Source organism: Ischnura elegans, chromosome 6 (assembly GCF_921293095.1).
Source record: "Ischnura elegans chromosome 6, ioIscEleg1.1, whole genome shotgun sequence".
Lineage (NCBI taxonomy): Eukaryota > Metazoa > Arthropoda > Insecta > Odonata > Coenagrionidae > Ischnura > Ischnura elegans.
This window is the reverse complement of record NC_060251.1, coordinates 21,074,282-21,094,039: the sequence shown is the minus strand read 5'-3', so window position 1 is coordinate 21,094,039 and position 19,758 is coordinate 21,074,282. Positions and strand designations below refer to the sequence as shown.

At 39.5% G+C, this 19,758-nt stretch overlaps 1 protein-coding gene across 1 annotated transcript in view; it reads left to right on the top strand.

The window, feature by feature from the left end:
* Nucleotides 1–6,174: 6,174 nt before the first annotated feature.
* Nucleotides 6,175–19,758, top strand: part of LOC124160366 (amine oxidase [flavin-containing] A-like) — a 39,987-nt gene continuing 26,403 nt past the window's right edge. Inside the window, exon 1 of the mRNA XM_046536205.1 lies at nucleotides 6,175–6,313. Coding sequence (XP_046392161.1) covers nucleotides 6,262–6,313 — 52 coding nt within the window. The 5' untranslated portion in view covers nucleotides 6,175–6,261. The remainder of the gene's footprint in view (nucleotides 6,314–19,758) is intronic.

Here is a 19,758-nt window from a genome sequence, read left to right as displayed (position 1 = left end):
TAGTAACTACCCATGTCAAAAAGTAAATATGCTGTTGGCCTTCTTCGCAAAATGCCCAACGATCAGACATTGATTTCAGCTACAATAGGGTAGTTCCCTTCATGAAAGAAAACGAAAGGCATTGATTGCGATTCGTTACCCACCATTACTGTATTCATAATATACAAATTATTTGGTTTTAGAAATTCCAGTTTAGACGAATGTTAACGGTCAATTTTATCCTCATTTGAAAAATGCCAGATTGGCGCCCATGCGATGCCACTCCACGTGACGTCACAGGCACCTAGTTTCTATACGAGTAGATAGGAGTTTTACATCGTGTGAGATTACCAATGCATGCATGAGGGACAGAGCTCAGGTAAAAGATCTCTTAATAATCACCTATTAAAACTGCCTATGGTCGGGAAGCCATCGCGTTTTCGCGCGCTTGAAATTTCTCTCTTTTCATTTAATCGCAAAAAATAGATATCATCATTCAAAAATCTAAAAGCATGAAATGTGTACTCCATGAATAATAATCTTTCGAATTAGGCAATAAAAAATAATGGAAAACCACCCTATTGCCAATATCAAGTTCATAGCAAATTATGAAAATCAATTTTTCGTATTGAAGGTTGCATTTAAAAAAAAATATGATTATCACAAATTTTCACTAACTGGTGAGCCTGATATCATTATAAACTAATAATAACTGAACGGAAAGAGTCCGGCAGATATCGTGACGACTTTGCTTATAGGTAGAGAGGCCTACCACTTTCTCAAGTGGTAGCAACTCATCCTACCCCTTTGACGGCCGAAAGTGAACGAATCTCATTTGTGTGTGGACTTCTGTCGTGAGGTCTCACCTCAATTTTAATTAATACAAATTTATATTCGTAAAAAATGTTACATTAAATTATATTTATGATAATGAACTTATGTCTATTCGGCATTCTCACACAATATTTTTGAGAAATCTAATGAAATCTTTCTGGATGCTTAAGCCCCTATAGCAAGGTCTTTACCTTATTCATCTATCTTTAAGTTCGACGGAAACTGTAGGTGATGGGTGATACGTCGGATCTGTTTCTTTACCGGTAGATTATATGAATGATTTTCTTACACGGCCACACCCAGGTTAGGTTTTCAGGAGCCGACGTTTCGATGCTTAAATTTTGCATCTCAATCAATGAAGAATTCTTTGGTATCTGACCCTGATTTCATCCCAAGAAAAGGTCACTTGAGGGATATGTCCCTTTTGTTAGATATGGCACAGGAGCGTCTTTAGGAGATTCGGTGAGAAGTGTACGGGATGGCCGCCCTATTCTTTTCCAAAATTTAAGAGTACAATACTAATGCGGCAGATGACAACTTAAAACAGTACTTATGCGCTTGTCCCTCATGCGTTTCAAGACTGCTAGTTTTAGTGGGGGGATACTCCCGAACCCGCGTTTCATCGAGGCATATTTCATGCCCCCCTCGGCTTCTGAAGTGGTAGTGAAAACTCGCTCGCCACTCACGAGGATGTGGATGTTGCTCTACTTACACTTAGTGCCGGTTTTTTCATGTCTGGTCAATGATGACTATAAGATGGTAGAGCCTAGAGTTGGTTGAAAGTTTTGGTAGCTTCTGTATAAGATCAGACTGCTATACAGAACTTTCAGCCATCGTCATATAAAGAGGAAGTCTGCATCAGGGGCGCAGCTAAGATTTAAGGCTAGGGGGGGGGGGTTTAGGCGTAACTAATACTTATGGGTGTGAGGTATTGCATAACCACCAGGGTAAGCAGGTGTTGCGGGGGCCCTACTCCAGAAAACTTTTAAAAATAATGGTTCAAAATGGCGAGTTTTACGGCTTTCTATAGGATATTTGATTAATCCTAACACTATTCTATAAGTAATACTGATCTAAATAATTAAAATGGATTAAACTTAAAAATTTCTCTGAGCTCTGGGGGGGGTTTTATCCCCCAAAACCCCCACTGGTCTGCATCATATTATCATTAGCGCTTACGAGGGATTAAAAAACCGGCTATGAGACTTACTCTTTCGTATGTTCTATCTAAAATTTTATTACGTGGATCCACTCGTAGTGTTTCCGTACGTAATAAAATTTTGAACTGTTCAAAATTTTTGGGTTGTACATATTGCTGTTCCAACAAATCAAGCCTGACACTATTGATTCCACCTTAGAAAATCTCTTGTACCACTTGACTTATTGAACCGCCTTTAGACGCTTTTAACTCAAGCTACCCATTTTAATGGTGGTTTCAGATTTCAAGGCGTTTCTTGAAACGTTTGTCGTGAGAATTATCCGTGAGCAGAGACACGAATACGAATCACATGGCGTTCTTATAGTCTTCGCTCGTTTTTGTGCTATTGTGAGATGACGAGCCGTGGAATAATTTGCAGGTGATTGCAGGGATGATACTCGAGAAAAACGGTGTTATAGGATGGCTGGGGTTGTTCGATGTGTATGCGTTTAGGGTAAATACAGAGACTCAAATATTAAATTTTATTAAAAAAATCTTAGTTAAAAACATTAAATCGGGGATTCAAATGGAGTACCTAAGGTCGAACTATCCATGAGTGATTAGTTAGTCCTGTATTAGAGTGATGATAGCTTGCAATATCGTTGTTGGGCGGACCCTTAGGAAGGAAAATCAACGTTTTGGAGAGAAAAGAAAGTAAAAGTAATGGGTCCAAATATTTTGAGGCTGAAATATACAATTAGGCGGACGATTAGAGAGATACTCGAGGGGTAAGGATGAGGGAAGGGAGTCAAATTTTTAGGGAGATGTCGCAGATTGATTATTTGGTTACTTTATATTCTTAGAGGAGGCACTGGAATAAATACATTTGGAGGAGAGTAGCTGTAGTGGTGAGGTGCTTATTAACAGATTCGAAATGATTATTCTACTAATTTTGCGTTTTAGCTGGGTAGGCAAATCCGTGTACCACGGCCTGTTTACGCGACGCTTGTTCATTACTTACAAAGATTATGTTTCTCTATGGAAGCGAGGCTTGGACGTTGACAGCAGCAGAGAAGTCAAAAGTGGAAGCTTTCGAAATGTGGTGCTACCGAAGAATGATGAAGATAAAATGGATTGACCGTGTGAGTAACGAGGAAGTGCTAAGAAGAGTGGGAGAAAAGAGAAGCCTCCTAAAAATCTAAAACAGAGGACGGGACAACTTAGTTCTCTTAGTTGGACTTATGTATTTTAACTTGTGCTATCGTCTTGAAATTTTTAGGTTATAAGAGGTGTGTTCAGAAAATATCGATAAATCAATTTTGAAATTTGTCGCGAGTTAGAAGAATCCGATTGTCATTTTTTATTAGCTCGGTATACATAATACCCCCGAAGTATGATAAAATGTTCAGCTACATTTATTGCTTACTTTGTATGTAGCAACCACCGACGTTAGGTGTGTTTTTATTATTTTATTTTTTGTACTTTGTAATTTTTAATTATTATTTCATTATTTTCGGCTCACACTGCATTGATTATTCGTGAAATTTTCATCAAAAACAATACTGTGACGATGCTCCAGCCTTCATATTCGTCGGAAATATCTCCTTGTGACTATTTCATATTTTCAAAAATAAAAAGAATCTTAGAGGGCCGTCTTTTTCGAACATAGATGACATTAAAAGAAATCGGTGTCAGAGCTTAGGCTATCCCAAAGATTGGCGTTAGAGAAGCGTTTCGAGGATTTGAAAAAGCGCTGGCACAAGTGAATAATATCATAGTAATGTTTAATGTGGGCTTTTTGATGGAGACAGCATTAATGTATACGAATAAATAAATAAAAAAAAACAAAATTCCCATTATTTTCTGACACACCTCGTATACGGTAGACCCTTGTCATGAATCACCTCAACATGAAATTTACCTAAGTACATCTTTGTAGCGTAAGTTTTTAACTAATAATCCGCATTATTAAAATTAAAAATGTATTTGGATAAAAATGTTTTAAAATAAAACATGTCGTTACAAACGAAACGCGTAGTGTAATAATAAAACTCAGTGGAAATATTGCAATGTCTTATTTTAATAATATTAAGAACTTCCACCATATCGTGCCCAACATCATACAAGATGATAATTCGCAATTTACGAAATTTAAATAGATACGACCGTTCGAACGTTAATGATGCACACTCTTATCCAACTCTGCAGGAGATTTTGTCCCTATATTTTGAGAGAGATGAATGATTTGAACCCTGAAGTGAATCCTGTGGAATTTCAGCACTTTTTCCCTAGATATCAATGCTGACAATGAGTGCGATGCATGATAATTAATTTCATTTGAATCAAAATTTTTAATCACATCAGAATTATTGACTTGTATTGCGGTTTTTCTCACCATATGTCTTATGTCATGGATCTTTTGCCTTCTTTCTTAAAGCTTGTTTTACACCCTGGATCTTAGCCTACGAGGCATGACTTCTTCTTTAGTCCCTCATCTTTTCTTGTCTTCATTCCTCCCGTCGTCATTCGATTTTCTCCTTTGATTCTATTTCTTATGTTTCCTTCACATTCGCTGGTTTATTTTATCACAGTATATATAATTGTGATAGAAGACAAGCTTAAGCGTTCTAGTTAATAGGGGAAAGTGGTACCGTCCCCTGATCTTTATTCTTGAGTGCCAGTGAATTCTGGAAGATTTCATTCTAGGACTCGTACACGGTATTCTAGTTGACTCTTAGGAAATCGCCAATAGTCCAATTATAGATTTTATTACTCCTAAGGATTTTGGATCAGACCGGTAAAAGACCAAAGGAGACCTATTAACCTTCCAGAATGTATTTCATGTTGCCTACGCTCTCCCGAATTCCCCATTTCCCAGAATTTATGCCTGGATCTACCCCTCATTGTCGTCTCTTACTTTGAGGAACCTTTTCATCTTAGGTGACACCTCTCAAGGGCATGCCCGGAAATAGGTTTTGACGCTATTCTGGCTCTAAAAAAACTAGATAAAAGTTAATTAAAATGGAAATTTCGTCAGAAAAATACTGTAAAAGTGTGAATTTCACAGCTTATGTAATTTAATATTGCAAATGTTAAAAAAAAACTCCAAAATAAGCTTTTCGAATAAGCATTTCAAAAAAGAATCAGGTTCTCTTTATTCTTCTGACTCCTTTATGTTGTTAATTTTTATATGACCTTTTTACATTACGTGTGCTGCAAATAAATGAAAACTTAGAATTTTATAATTGGAAAAAACAACTTTAGTTCAAGTAATCTGAGTCTTTCTTTATTACGCCTTTCATATACGCTTCACAATGGACGCGAGCGTTGTGAGGGCCCCATAAGTTGTGGGCCCTCGGCGATCGCCGACCAGCCAACCTGGCCGGACCGCCACTGGGTATTCCATATTCCCCGCACTCTGGTCATGACCACCCCCAAATTTGTTACTGAATCCGCCCCTGGTCTTTGGGAGGTGTCCATTAATTACATGAGGTGATTTTGGCGATTTTTGGCCCCCTCCTCCCCCCTTAGTGAGATTTGGCTCGACCCCCTTCCTCTACCCCCGACCCCTCTTCTCACGTGAGATTGTTCAAAATGCGTATTGCCAGGGTAAATACGTGAATCAATGCTCGGTTACGATTGATTTATTTAAAAAACAAATGGTTAAATTATTATCATTTAAGATTAGTTAAGACTAGTATTTAAGATTACTAAGATCTTAGTCTATAATAACATTTTACTCTGTTTCTTGCGGAAAAAAATTACGTAATAATTAGCTGCACCCCCAATGCGAGATTGGATGAGAATCAGCTTGACCCTCTCCCCCCAAAACGCCTCACGTAATTATAGGATGCCCCCTTAACCCACTTCATGTATCCGTAAGTTCGACGGAAACTTTACGATTTGGATGATACGTAGGATCAGATAAAAATCACAACAGATTATATGAATTATTTTCTCACACCTCTGTGACACCGCGCCTGCAGTCACGTAAGCTTGTGCAGCTCCTTATCTCAGAGTGCGGCTTGAGTCCTCGAGGTGGCGACTCTGTGGTCTTCGCAGAGTCTGCGGTCCTCCATGTGCGTCTCCGCACCCAGCCGCACCCAGTGGAGTGGGTGGTCTATCTCGGGTGTTCGTGATTGGTCGGTCACCGGAGGGAAGATCGCGGGTGGGGTATTCGCCTCCGCTGATGCGTGAGGAGGGCATATATGTATTGTGCGAGAGGGTAAGAGTTTGGCCAGAAGAGACGAGGACGTCTGCGCGTGTGGTTGTGGGGGGAGAGATAGGGGTGCCCTTGGAATCGTACGACCATGTCTGGCGAGGAGGAACTTCCCGTGCTGGTGGTGGGCGCCGGCGTCAGCGGTGAGTCCAAGCGCCAGCCCAGTTGCCCCTGGGCATTTGGAGGAGACGATCGACAGCTCAGGTCATTTGGGGAGGGTATGGGAAGGAAGGGTGGAGAGAAACCCGGCTTCGGCGTTAGCCTGCTATTAACGATAAGCACCAGGTACGCAGCTAGGCATCAAGGCTAGGGGAGTTTTAGGTGCAAATAACACAGAGAACATATTATTAGAGCCACACTATATTTTCAGGTCCGATAGAAGCGATAAATTAAGAGAGATGTTTTGCCGAACGGATAGATATGGGAATTCGTTTTTCCCCCGAACAAAAAAGGACTTTAATAAACGCGAGTCCCAACCTCGTTATATCACTTCATTTTTTTACTGTAAACGGCTGGTGTCCCAACACCCCCTGCCACTTGCCTTTTAGGCGGCTTGCGGGGTATTATGTAGATGTAATACTTAGGGATGTGGGGGTATTGCATACCCGCCAGGGTAAGTGGGAAGCGCGGGGGGCCTCCTCCAAAAACTTTTGAGATTAATGGTTCAAAATGGCGAGTTTGACGGCTTTAAGAGGGATATTTGATTAATCCTAACAATATTCTATTAGTAATACTAATCCAATTAAGTAAAATGGATTAAACTTAAAAATTTCTCTGAGCTCTGGGGGGGGGGGGTGTTATCCCCCCCCCCTCGCTGCGCCACTGATAGGCACCGCATACCAATACATCTAAAGGCCGTTTTACGCGGGGCACGAAATTGCCCAGGTTAGAGCTGCATTAATTTCTAAAATGGCGTGGAATTGAGCGAATGCATGAACGAAATTAGAACAGGGGCTATTTTGCTGTCTCGCATCCACGCATTCTCGCATGTGTTCTAGCAATTCATCGCTTTACACGACGCAATTTTGATTGCGCCTTCGCACGTACGTCATATTGCGCAATAGGGTAGTTCCTTCATCAAAGAAAACGAAATGCATTGATTGCGATTCCTTACCTACCATTAGTGTATTCATAATATACAAATTATTTGGTTTTAGAAACCCCAGTTAAGACGAATGGCAATGGTCAATTTTAACCTCATTTGAAAAAGCCCAGATTGGCGCCCATGCGATTCCACTCCACGTGACGTCACAGGGACCTAGTTTCTATACGAGTAGATAGGAGTTTTACATCGTCTGAGATTACCAATGCATGCATGAGGCACAGAGCTCAGGGAAACATGTCTTGATAATCACCTATTAAAACTGGCTAAGGTCGGAAAGTTTTCCTCGTTTGATAAGGTATTAATAATCCTTATTTAAGCCAGGCACAGGATGCTACCAGGGTACTCTGCTACCTGCTAGCATCCTGCGTCGTATCAGCGCTCAAGCGTCGCCCCAAGGTCACCCCACACGCCAACAGCTGGAACCAGAAATGCGTCACACGGACTTTTCCCAGCATTTCTACTTAGCCGTCGCGTTTTCGCGCGCTTGAAAATTTTCACTTTTCGTTCAATCGCGAAAAATAGATATCGTCATTCGAAAATATAAGAGCGTGAAATGCGTACTCCAGGAGTAGTAATCTTTCGATTTAGGCAATAAAAATATAATAGGAAACCACCCTATTCCGTGTACCGCGTAAAACGACCTTAACGGACGGGGTACTGTGCTTTAGATGTGCTCCATTCACCGTTCAAGCGGGTATCGGGCATTGTGTGAAAAATCTCTGATATCTCCGGGATTTGGGCCAAGATACACTGGGTTTGAAGCCAGAACTTTATCCACCACACCAACCCTAAATCCTGCAGCATTTTAGATTCTTTTAATTTAAATTCTAAGCGCAGGGCAGTGTTATTTGTCCCCCCATCGGCAGGCTCAAAACTAAAAATTGTTTGGAATGGGGCATCACCCCCCAAAACGGTGAGATACAGGTAGGCTCATACCTATATATCACCGATTAAGGATTTGTATACAATTAATAATAATTTGCATGTATATCTTGTTGGAGTTTATAATTTGTAGGAATATCCTCTCCCCAAACCGATGAGAATAACTGTTTTGCAGGGGATAGTAACTACCCATGTCAAAAAGTAAATATGCTGTTGGCCTTCTTCGCAAAATGCCCAATGATCAGACATTGATTTCAGCTACAATAGGGTAGTTTCCTTCATGAAAGAAAACGAAAGGCATTGATTGCGATTCGTTACCCACCATTAGTGTATTCATGATACACAAATTATTTGGTTTTAGAAATTCCAGTTTAGACGAATGTTAACGGTCAATTTAAACCGCATTTGAAAAAGGCCAGATTGGCGCCCATGCGATGCCACTCCACGTGACGTCACAGGGACCTAGTTTCTATACGAGCAGATTACGAGGGATTAAAAAACCGGCTATGAGACTCACTCTTTCGTATGTTCTATCTATAATTTTATTACGTGGGTCCACTCGCAGTGTTTTCGTGTAATAAAATTTTAGACTTCAAAATTTTTGGGTTGTACATATTGCTGTTCCAACAAATCAAGCCTGGCACTATTGATTCCACCTTAGAAAATCTCTTGCACCACTGGACTTATTGAACCGCCTTTAGACGCTTTTAACTCAAGCTACCCACTTTAATGGTGGTTTCAGATTTCAAGGCGTTTCTTGAAGCGTTTGTCGTGAGAATTATCCGTGAGCAGAGACACGAATACGAATCACCTGGCATTCTTATAGTCTTCGCTCGTTTTGCGCTATTGTGAGATGACGAGCCGTGGAATAATTTGCAGTGATCGCGTGGATGATACTCGAGAAAAACGGTCTTATAGGGTGGCTGGGGTTATCTTCGATGTGTATGCGTTTAGGGTAAATACAGAGACTCAAATATTAAATTTTATTTAAATAATCTTAGTTAAAAACATTAAATCGGGGATTCAAATGGAGTATCTAAGGTCGAACTATCCATGAGTGATTAGTTAGTCCTGTAATAGACTGATGATAGCTTGCAATATCGTTGTTGGGCGGACCCTTAGGAAGGAAAATCAACGTTTTGGATAGAAAAGAAATTAAAAGTAATGGGTCCCAATATGTTGAGGCTGAAATGGAGAATGAGGCGGACGATTAGAGAGATACTCGAGGGGTAAGGATGACGGAAGGGAGTGAAATTTTTAGGGAGATGTCGCAGATTGATTATTTGGTTACTTTTTATTCTTAGAGGAGGCACTGGAGAAAATACATTCGGAGGAGAGTAGCTGTAGTGGTGAGGTGCTTATTAACAGATTCGAAATGATTAATTATTCTACTAATTTTTCGTTTTAGCTGGGTAGGCAAATCCGTGTACCACGGCCTATTTACGCGACGCTTGTTCATTACTTACAAGGATTATGTTTCTCTATGGAAGCGAGGCTTGGACGTTGACAGCAGCAGAGAAGTCCAGAGTGGAAGCATTCGAAATGTGGTGCTACCGAAGAATGATGAAGATAAAATGGATTGACCGTGTAAGTAACGAGGAAGTGCTAAGAAGAGTGGGAGAAAAGAGAAGCCTCCTAAAATTCTTAAACAGAAGACGAGACAACTTAGTTGGCCACATTTTGAGGCACGATGGTCTGATGAAGACAATCGTTGAAGGACAAGTGGAAGGGAAAAAGGGCAAGGGACGGCCCCGAATGAGTTACATAGGACAGGTTATAAAGGATGTAAAAGAGAAAAAATATGTAGCTATGAAAAGGTTAGCGAATAGGAGAGAGAAATGGAGAGCTGCGTCAAACCAATCCTAGGATTGTTGACTAATGATGATGATGTAATAAGAATGTCTATGTAGTAGATTTAATCATTAAATTTAGTAAGTAAATTTAATATTTCTGTTTTACATATCTTGGGGAAAAATCTATGCGAAATTACTAAATTATTTTTATTATTGAAGATCAAGCACCAATCTTCCAGTTTTAGTAATATTTTTCGGCAGTTGATTTATAGTTGACGTCTATTCTTTTTTCGTATTCTTTTATTATAATTTAGTGGATTCTAATATTTCTCCCCATCCTTCGCTTCCTCCATCGTATTCTTTAATCTATTGTTGCAAAATCCCTTCCTGCTAAACAACTTGCATCTTTTCGTTAAAACCCTATGCCATATCGATTATTCCTGTATCGATCATGCTCTACGTTATTTGAGAGTTTTATTCGTAATAATTAGTGATTTAACAATTGAAATAGGCTATAATAAGGGTTATATTACTCATTATCAGCTTTTTGGCTCTCACTGTGTTTCAAAGCTTAATATTGCGTCGTGTGTTGGTTCTAGGCTGTTTTCTTCTGTCCCCGTCATCCCCTCTCCTCCTGCCTATTTCTCTCTCCTCCTTATCTCTTCCAAAATTTTCCTATAGTCGCCATTCATGCCGAGCTTCTCGATTATCTTCCTCTCTGTTCATCTCATATTTTTATTCTATGCATCTCGAACGCCTCGAACGTCTTTGAATCCTTCTTTCCCACGGATCACGCTTCGTCACCATAAATCGGGGCCCAATTCTCTTAAATCCTTGTGTTTTTATTATAGTCCATTTTACACCAATCACCCTTCATTAATCTCTTGTGATGCGTCGTATTTTTAAGGGCTACTTAAATCCCTTCTCAGCCTCGTTGTCCTTGCTTTTATGTACCTTCTTCTCATTGGCCAAATGATATTTTTTGTATCCATCAAACAATCTGATGCCCTCATTTTATTTTCGTTCTATTTCTCTTTGCCTAAGTGGCCTTGATGTTGGCCCAGGGCCGCCCCTACCAGGTGCGGGGCCCTTCACTTAAAATATTAAACTCTATACCCCATCTACAAACTCGAGCATTTTGAATCCCTACCACTCTCTGGCTAAGTATGTGTTCCCCTCCCAAATTCAGACTTCGTAATTACGTCGTTATGATACCATCGTATATACTATCGTATATTTTAATTTTTTTTTCACGGACGCGGGGCCCCTCAAAGCGCGGGGCCAGGGGCGGTCGCCCCGGTCGCCCCGCCCTAAGGCCGGCCCTGTGATGGCCCATAGCCTGAGGGGGCCCGAGCCCCCTCAAAACTTTGTTATGGGTGGAAGAAATGATGTGTCAGGCTTGTTGATTTTCTTAGGGGTGTCGTGTAACCGAGAGTCGAGTTTTCAGGGCTCCTATGTTGATCATATGACTTTTAAAATGCTTAAAACAACTGTAAAACTAACTATTTATCAAATTTTCCGGGGAAGGACCCCAGTATGGGCCCCTCAATATTTTTTATAAGTCGGCAGCCCTGCCTATAGCCCTGATAAGTACGAGGTTTACCGCCATTCCCCAACAAATACACTAGTTGCAAAACTCATGGATAATATATGGTCGACAGCGAATTCAACAGCCTTGGTAAGCTGAAACTTCAATTCTCCTCCTGAATCTTATCAATACTACTCTTGAAATCTTTTGCATGGAATTAAGTTTTCTGACTCAACGTTTCGAGGTCCGTCATTTTCGGGAAATGGACAAGACCAATCCCGGAAGACTCACTGATGAACCTCGATGAATTATCTCACCCGGCTGTGAACCCGAGAGAACCCTGTCGATTCGCAGGAAAAGCACCTGATATTTCTTAATTTCTATTTATTCAATTCATTCTTCATGTTCAGCTTACGTAAATTAGAAAGGTGTCATCTTACCCCTGGTTTATATTACTATGCTACCGCATTTAACCGGGAAGAAGCTATTATTGTCGTCTTGTTTGTTTGCCATAAATAACGAATCATGTTCATTCGATTTAAGTAGGTATGGTTTGTTATTTTGGTAGGTAGTTCATATGGTTGGTAGGTATTTTTATTATTGCAGATGATCAAAGACCGTATCTTTTTAGGGTGTAGAGGATCCCCTCTGGTGACAAATTAAAATGAGAGAATAAGACACGAAGTGCCATTTCGATTCCTCCACTGCACTAGTGCTCAACAATCGCCCACCGAATCAAATACTACTAGGGCTACTAGATGAGCGGATTTGATTCGGTGGGCGATTGTTGAGCGTTTGTGCAGTGGAGGTATCGATTTGTTAACCCCTCCTTCACTCGGAATAATGTTGTTTGTGAGCCAATAATGTGCTGACAGAATATATCCGTACGGGAATTGATAACTGTCGCATCGCAGAAGAATCATGATAAGTGCAACATTTTGCCATCCAGAAAATGTGTACAACCGATGACGTCGAAAGAGAAGTTTTCACTAGAATTTCGATCTATTTTAGCTATAGGCTTTTGACATTTTCGACATAAATGTGGTCCGCCGGTTGTAGCTTTGTGAGTTGGAATCTGGGTGAAACCTCGTCACCCTAATTAGATTGCTTGTGATGAAATTATCTGTATCATTCTATGTTCGATAAGTTTAATAATTTTCCTCTGATACAAATGTTGGCGACTTCTGTCTACTTTAGAAAATGGCGAGGAGGATCGAAATCAGTTATCACTTTATGTCCACGTTTGGAACATGCATTTTTTTGTCCGTCGTAAACTCTTAAGTTCGCGGGTGAACCGAGGAAAGGAAACATTTCATCTACCATTTTATGTGTGGTATTCATACCCCAATGGCTGAGACCAAATTAAGCTTTATTCTTGCTGCCCAGGCGAGCCATACATGAGCTGATGCATTAATCATTGCTATTATTTTGTTTTGTATGTTATGAGGACGAGTACCTGGATAAATTTTCCGAGTTTCCCCAGCAAATACATGTATGACACCCCGAGGACAACATTTCGCATATTTTGGAATTTTTTCTTCTTGGTCCTTAACTCTGTGTTTTGCGGTGTCTTTTACTATTTTTGCAATTACATAAGGACTAAACTTATCGTTGTGGATACCAGATACGCTAGCTGTATGTAATTGAGCTACTGAGAATGAGATCTTTAATGAAGAAAGATTTAGTGCTTTCCCAGCGAATAGCATCGTAAAATGTTCTCGGGATCGCCACCGGGTCAGGAACTGCATAACTGCCGACGTTTGGATGGAAGTGTCGGACATCGAAACGTCGGGAGTTGTGCAGTTCCTGACCCGGTGGCGATCCCGAGAACATTTTACGAAGAGGTCTTTAATATTTTTCTATGTTGTCAGAACTGTAATAGTTTCGCTGTTTCCACCCTTGCATAATGACTTGTGCAATGGCTGATTCGCAAGGGATGTATTTTCATCACTTATAAGTATATTTTATGCGTGAGCTTTTATTTAGCCGGCAGTATGCCATTAACATAGAACATAATTCATCGATTTTTCTTATCATCCCGCCAGTCCATGATCTGCATTTTTATTCCGACTGATTTTATATTTCACCCCGACTTGTAGTCATTGGAAACGTATTTGTAGAATATTTGCGTTAATTTTTGTGCGAGAGGCAATTGTAATTAATACATTATTTATTTATTAATCTATAATCAGTGTTCTTTAGTCTCATAGATGTTAACTGGGCTCGACTAATCGGATTTTGCGCGTATTATCGTGATTAAAATCCCCATTTCCTCGTTTCGAGCTGAGAACGGGCGTATTCTGATGGGCCGAATTCCCATCTCTTATCGTGCGTCCCTTATCGACTCCAAATTGCGTGCACAATAAATGGCCCTCTCATTCAGCCACATTTATTTCTCACTTTCCTCATCCTTCTTCACTGCTGTTTGCTGGCTTCGGGGCTTCCTACACCGAGATAATGGATCATTTCGTCACCAAGGTGATCCATATGGCGTGGAGAGAGACTGAAAATCGATGAGAATTTTGCGAGGACTTTTCGGACGGTACCGTGAATAAATATCATAGACACAGATATGCTTTAACTTTTTGGAACTTAATGTAATGACTTTCAAGTCCTGGTTAAAATAATCGTACTTACCGATATATCACTAACATATCATCAAGTATCTAATCTTTTTGAGTACATTGAGGTACATTCTGCCATAATGGGACCATGCCTGACACGCCTGTGTTGAAATATGAGATGTTAGGGTTACTCTCTGGAATGCATTAAACAAATACATTCAACGAATTTTGTAATTCGACGAAGTTGAGTAACTATAACTACAGCTATCTCCTGCAATTTCTATGTCGCAAGCCACGACATGATGCTCGTTTTATTTCGACCTGCATACCATTTACACTAGAACCCCTCGCTCATCGATCCAGGGTCATTTCACTTGTATTTATAGAATTTTTTCTGCAATCACTGGTGAAAATTTCGCGTTGGAATAATTCGAATCCGTGGACGATGAATATTTCGCATCATTACCAAAGCTAGAAATTTAATTGGTTCCAATCCAATCTGGAAGATATCACACCTTTTCATTTTACAATATGACTGTGATTTAACATTCTGTAAATAAAATGAGAGACTGAATTTCAGCCTAGTTGGTAGAGAAATTGGCTGCTAGTCGTCAAGGGTTTAGATCCTGGGTAAAACGTCCGCACAAAAATCCTCGTATTGCGATATGACTCGGAGAACGGAACTGGCTCTCTCAGCTGATTGTGTGAAATTCACACCTCTCCTTCTCCACACTCGATCATCGGAAACTATCCTACGGATTGAATCACCGAGGTATTTAATGGAAATAACTGTTGAAAATTATGTTACTGTTGCCATATATAATTTTGTTCTGAGGACATTACTTTTGACGTAAGTTACGTTCTACGTAAAAATGACCTTTGTACCTCATACATTGAATGTAACCTTGTCAGCTAGTAAAACTCTGGGTTTTGTTTACAGAGTATCAAAGTACACAAACTCATGCATAGCTATGAAAATACTGTATTTCTCTTTTGTTAGAAGTAAATTAGAATATGGATCAATGGTTTGGGCGCCATATTACAAAAAATACATTGATGAGATTGAAAAAATTCAAAAGAAATTCATTAGGTACTTGTATTATATTTGTTTCAATATTTACCCCGCTCAAGAGAATTATGTACCGTATAAAAGCTTGTTGAAACTGTTTAACTGTCAAAGTTTAGAAAAGAGAAAGCATGTTAAAGATCTCATGCATTTATTTGACATTATAAATATTGGTGAATGCTAGTTTGGTTTGGCGAGTTTAAATTTTTATGCTCCAAATGTTAATTTGAGGCCCAAATCTTTGTTTTACTTAAATTATGCGAAACATGATTACGCAAAAAATTCACCATTACGTAGAATGTGTAAGACATATAATAAATATTGTAATGAACTCAATTTGTTTCAACAAAGAAATGAGTATTGTAAGGCTCTAATATTGTTAATGAACTATGACGACTAAATTTGATGTGCTATATTGTAAAAAACTGGGGTTGTATTTTTGTATTATGTTTATATACTTTCTATCAATTGTGTTTTTCCTGTAATTATTTGGTTGGGAAAACAATAAAAACCAAAAAATAAATAGTCGTGTCTGGTGACATACTATTCAGTTCTGTAAGTTCTGTATTCCCAACTATAAGTTCTGTGTTCGCGAAATTTATTTTTTTAATATGGCTGGTGATGTGTTGCCTTATTGCTAGGGCAGCCGCACTCCGTCCTTGGAAGCAATGAGGTCGTTTACTCAAAGATAAAATCGCAATGCATTTTATGAATTCAGTCGGTGGAAGGGAAAGATAAATTGCAACGAAAAATAACCTACCCATTCCTTCATTCGCCCGTTAGTTTAAAATAAATAAACCCTGAAGCTGTATTGAAAAATGTTGCATGAGTTGGTCACCTCAATAGTCCTGGTTCATTTACTTGCTCAGAAGAACCATTAATTGAGGGAAAGAATTGTTCACAAGAGTGTAATTAACAACCAGCCGTGCAAATCCCATAGATAAGGCCGATGAGCAGTTGAGAAGCAGAGACCCTCTCGGCATGAGCTTGTGACGTCATCAACTCATCCGCGAAAGAGTTAAATCCATCGAATTTTCGGCGCGAATAGCTCGAAAAGTTGGCGATGGATCGAAAAAACGGAAATGTACGGACCTATATATTTCTCAATAGCAATAGTCAACAGTCAAATATTTTAAACAGTGGTGAATGAGGCGATTGTTAAGATGGGTAGGGGGCAAGCATATATCTGTTACTTGCATGATCGAAGGTCCCTGGGAAGGCACCCAACACTCCATATTACCCCGAGAAAAAAGAGCGGTCTGTGAAGCTCGCGACAACATTTCTCCGGCCCTCCGTTTGTGTACAATGCCTGCTAGAAGGTCAGCGAGAGATAAAAATAGAAGCTGAATGAAAGCGTGATGGATCTCAAATCAAAATATTTCTTCCGCGTGGATATTTGTCCCAAAGACCTGCGGTGACCTCCGACAGCCAAGGTCATCCCACTCAATGCGCGATGGCTGTCTTACGCGGCTGAGAGCCGCAATTTCATCACGGTGTCCTCGTACATTGCAGTACAGATTGTGACGTTCGGATGCGCAGATGCTGTTTGGATAAACGTCAGTAGCCTACGGTTGCTCCGTTACAACATGTCGTTAGAATTTCGTTGAAAATTACAGTTCCTGTTGTTATTCTCTACCGTCTTTTATATAAAAGAAAAAATCTAGGTTTTCGAGCTTCAAATATGTATTTAGAGTACTATTAAAATGTTTTCAATAATTCAATTGACTCTTATTCTGGGAAAACATAGCTAACAGCTGTGATGTTTGATACACAGACTGTCCCACAGGTCGTGAGTCATTTTGGACCTGTAATTTTAGTAACTTTGCATCTAGCAATTTTCTTGAAAATTGGCACACTTATGAGGAAAGGTCCTAAGTTTTGTTGAGACTAAGCAAAATTTTACAATTTTGACCTTTTGACCTCACAATATGGGTCCAAACCAAAAATTTGAATTTTCCTTGCGGGGTTTCAATTTAAAAAAAATGGAGTTAGAAAAAAGTCTGAATTTCACTGACAAAGATGTCAATATTTAGGTTTTCGGACACGAGAAACCCGAAAATAACACTTTTATTTACCAAAATTAAACCGTTATATATACAAAGAATATTGTGTAAGATTAGTCGCAATGGATGAGTCACATTAAGATGGAAAAGATGTTATTACAGCTGTGTAGCGCACCATTTTTGAATTTAGGACGCGGAAAATCTGGCGAAACGATTATGTTTTAACGTGTGCAAATACTCTTGACCTTTTCGAGCCGTGTTGGGATGACAAAAGTATTGCTTTTGCATTATACCTTGCGTGTTTTTGGACTCTTAGGAAAAACCCTCTCTCCGTTACGATATCTTTTATCATTGAATTAGGCAGGTATGTGGCCAATAGGGTGGTATCCTATTATTTTTTCATTGTCTAAATCGAAAGATTGTTAGTCCTGGAGTACGCATTTCACGCTTTTAGATTTTTAAATGACTATATTTAATTTTCGCCATTAAATGAAAAGTGGAAATTTTCAAGCGCGCGAAAACGCGACGGGTAAGTATGAATGCCGAGAAAATCCCGTGTGACGTCATTCTGGTTCCCGCTGCCGCAAAGTGAGGTTACCTTGGGGCGAGGGTATGTGCTTCGCTGCGATGCAGGCTGCTAGCAGGTAGCGCTTGGGTTAAATAAGGATTATTATTACCCAATCAAACGGAGAAAACTTTCCGACCATAGGTGATTATCAAGAGATGTTTCTCTGAGTTCTGTGCCTAATGCATGCATTGGTAATCCCAGGCGATGTAAAACTCCTATCTATTCGTGTAGAATCTAGGTCCCTGTGACGTCACATGGTGTAGCATTGCACGTGCGACAATCTGGCCATCTTCAAATGCGGTTAAAAGTGACCATTAATATTCGTTTAAACTGGGATTTATAAAATCAAATAATTTGTATATTATGAATACACTAATGGTGGATAACGAATCGCAACTAATGGCTTTCGTTTTCTTTGATGAAGGAAACTACCCAATTGTTTTAGATGAGTACCAAGAAGATTGATGGACGCAGAGTTATGGACACAGAGGCGAGAAGCAGAGGAAAGAGAAAGTGACAGGCATGGTGGGAGAGGAGAGATAATTTCTGTAGGAGATTAGAAGGAGACGAAGGATCTGGATGGACAAATTCTAAGCAGGGCGGGGATGCTGGAAACCGTTCTAATAGGAAGAATTTTTGTTTATAAAGAAAGGGTATTGAAGAGAATAAGATTTATGATTTATATGTGAATGATCACGTGATCATCCAGCATGATCATTCGCATGATCATTCACCATGTATAGCGGCCTTAGCATTTGGTACTAGTCTTACTGATGGATTGGCGTTACCTTCAAAGCATGTTATTCGAAGAAATCTTTCCCATTCGAATGGGAGATGCTTGGCGAATTTTCACCTACCCTTTCTTTCCACCATTTCCTACTTTCACATAGCACATCCTTTGCTGTTAAAAATCAAGAGTATGGAAATTAGTGCGCATATTAGTCTATAAATATGTACATTTGAAATAATTCTCTTTAATGCTGCAGAAACCAACTGAATTTTTGACTGATGGATATCCGAGGCCGACTAAATAATGCGGTTACCTGGGAAACGCACTTTGTCCCTAAATTTATAGGAATTTCAGGTGAAATGATATGATTGAAGCATATCTCTATTAATTTTCTGAAGTTATAAAACAGCAGGGAAAACTTGAGAAGGTGAAATTGTTATGTGAAAGGCAACATAAATTCATGAAATAGAAACTGTCGAATCCAGCAGATTCCCTGTATAGGCTACGTATTTCTCACTACTCGCAGCATCAATTTCCTATCAACTCAAATATTTTCACTATAATGCACCTAAATTACCTTTTCGCCATGGTTATTGCATTCTGGCTCACCTTATATCAGATTCTTGAGTCAAAAATAAGATTTTACGGTTTGCTCTTAACTTATATATTCTGCGCACAGGCAATCTTTGTCATGTGAGCGTGTTAAAATGTGAAAAATGTTTTAAGCAATTTCCAATAAATTTGACGACAGCAGTTCAATTGTTTTAAATTAAATGTGTAAAATTTAAATAAGAAGATGTGTTTTCAAATTTACACGGAAATGAGATTTTCTTCATTCCTCGCCTTATGTCTTTAAAAGCTGTTTTACACGGGGCACGGAATTGCGCAGGTAAGAGCTGCATTTATTTCTAAAATGGCATGGAATTGCGCGAGTGCATGAACGAAATTAGAACAGGGGCTATTCTGCCGTCTCGCATCCACGCATTCTCGCATGTGTTCTAGCAATGCACCGCTTTGCACAACGTAATTTTGATTGCGCCTTCGCACCTACGTCAGATTGCGCAATTCCGTGTACCGTGTAAAACGGCCTTAAGGGCCTCCTTCGGAGAGTGATGAATAGTGACAGTGGCGATGGCAAGTGGGCTATAGATAGTGATTGAAAAGTGCCGGTCAAAATCGATTTTTCGAGCAATTGATTTTTAATCGAAATTAAAAGCTCGACCTGTCAACAAACATCGAAATTTGATCCGAAAGATCGATTAATCGAAAAATTGGATGGGTCTTTTATTAAATACAGGTTGACCAAAAACATGGTTATAATACATTAGAAAAACACTCAAAAATAGACA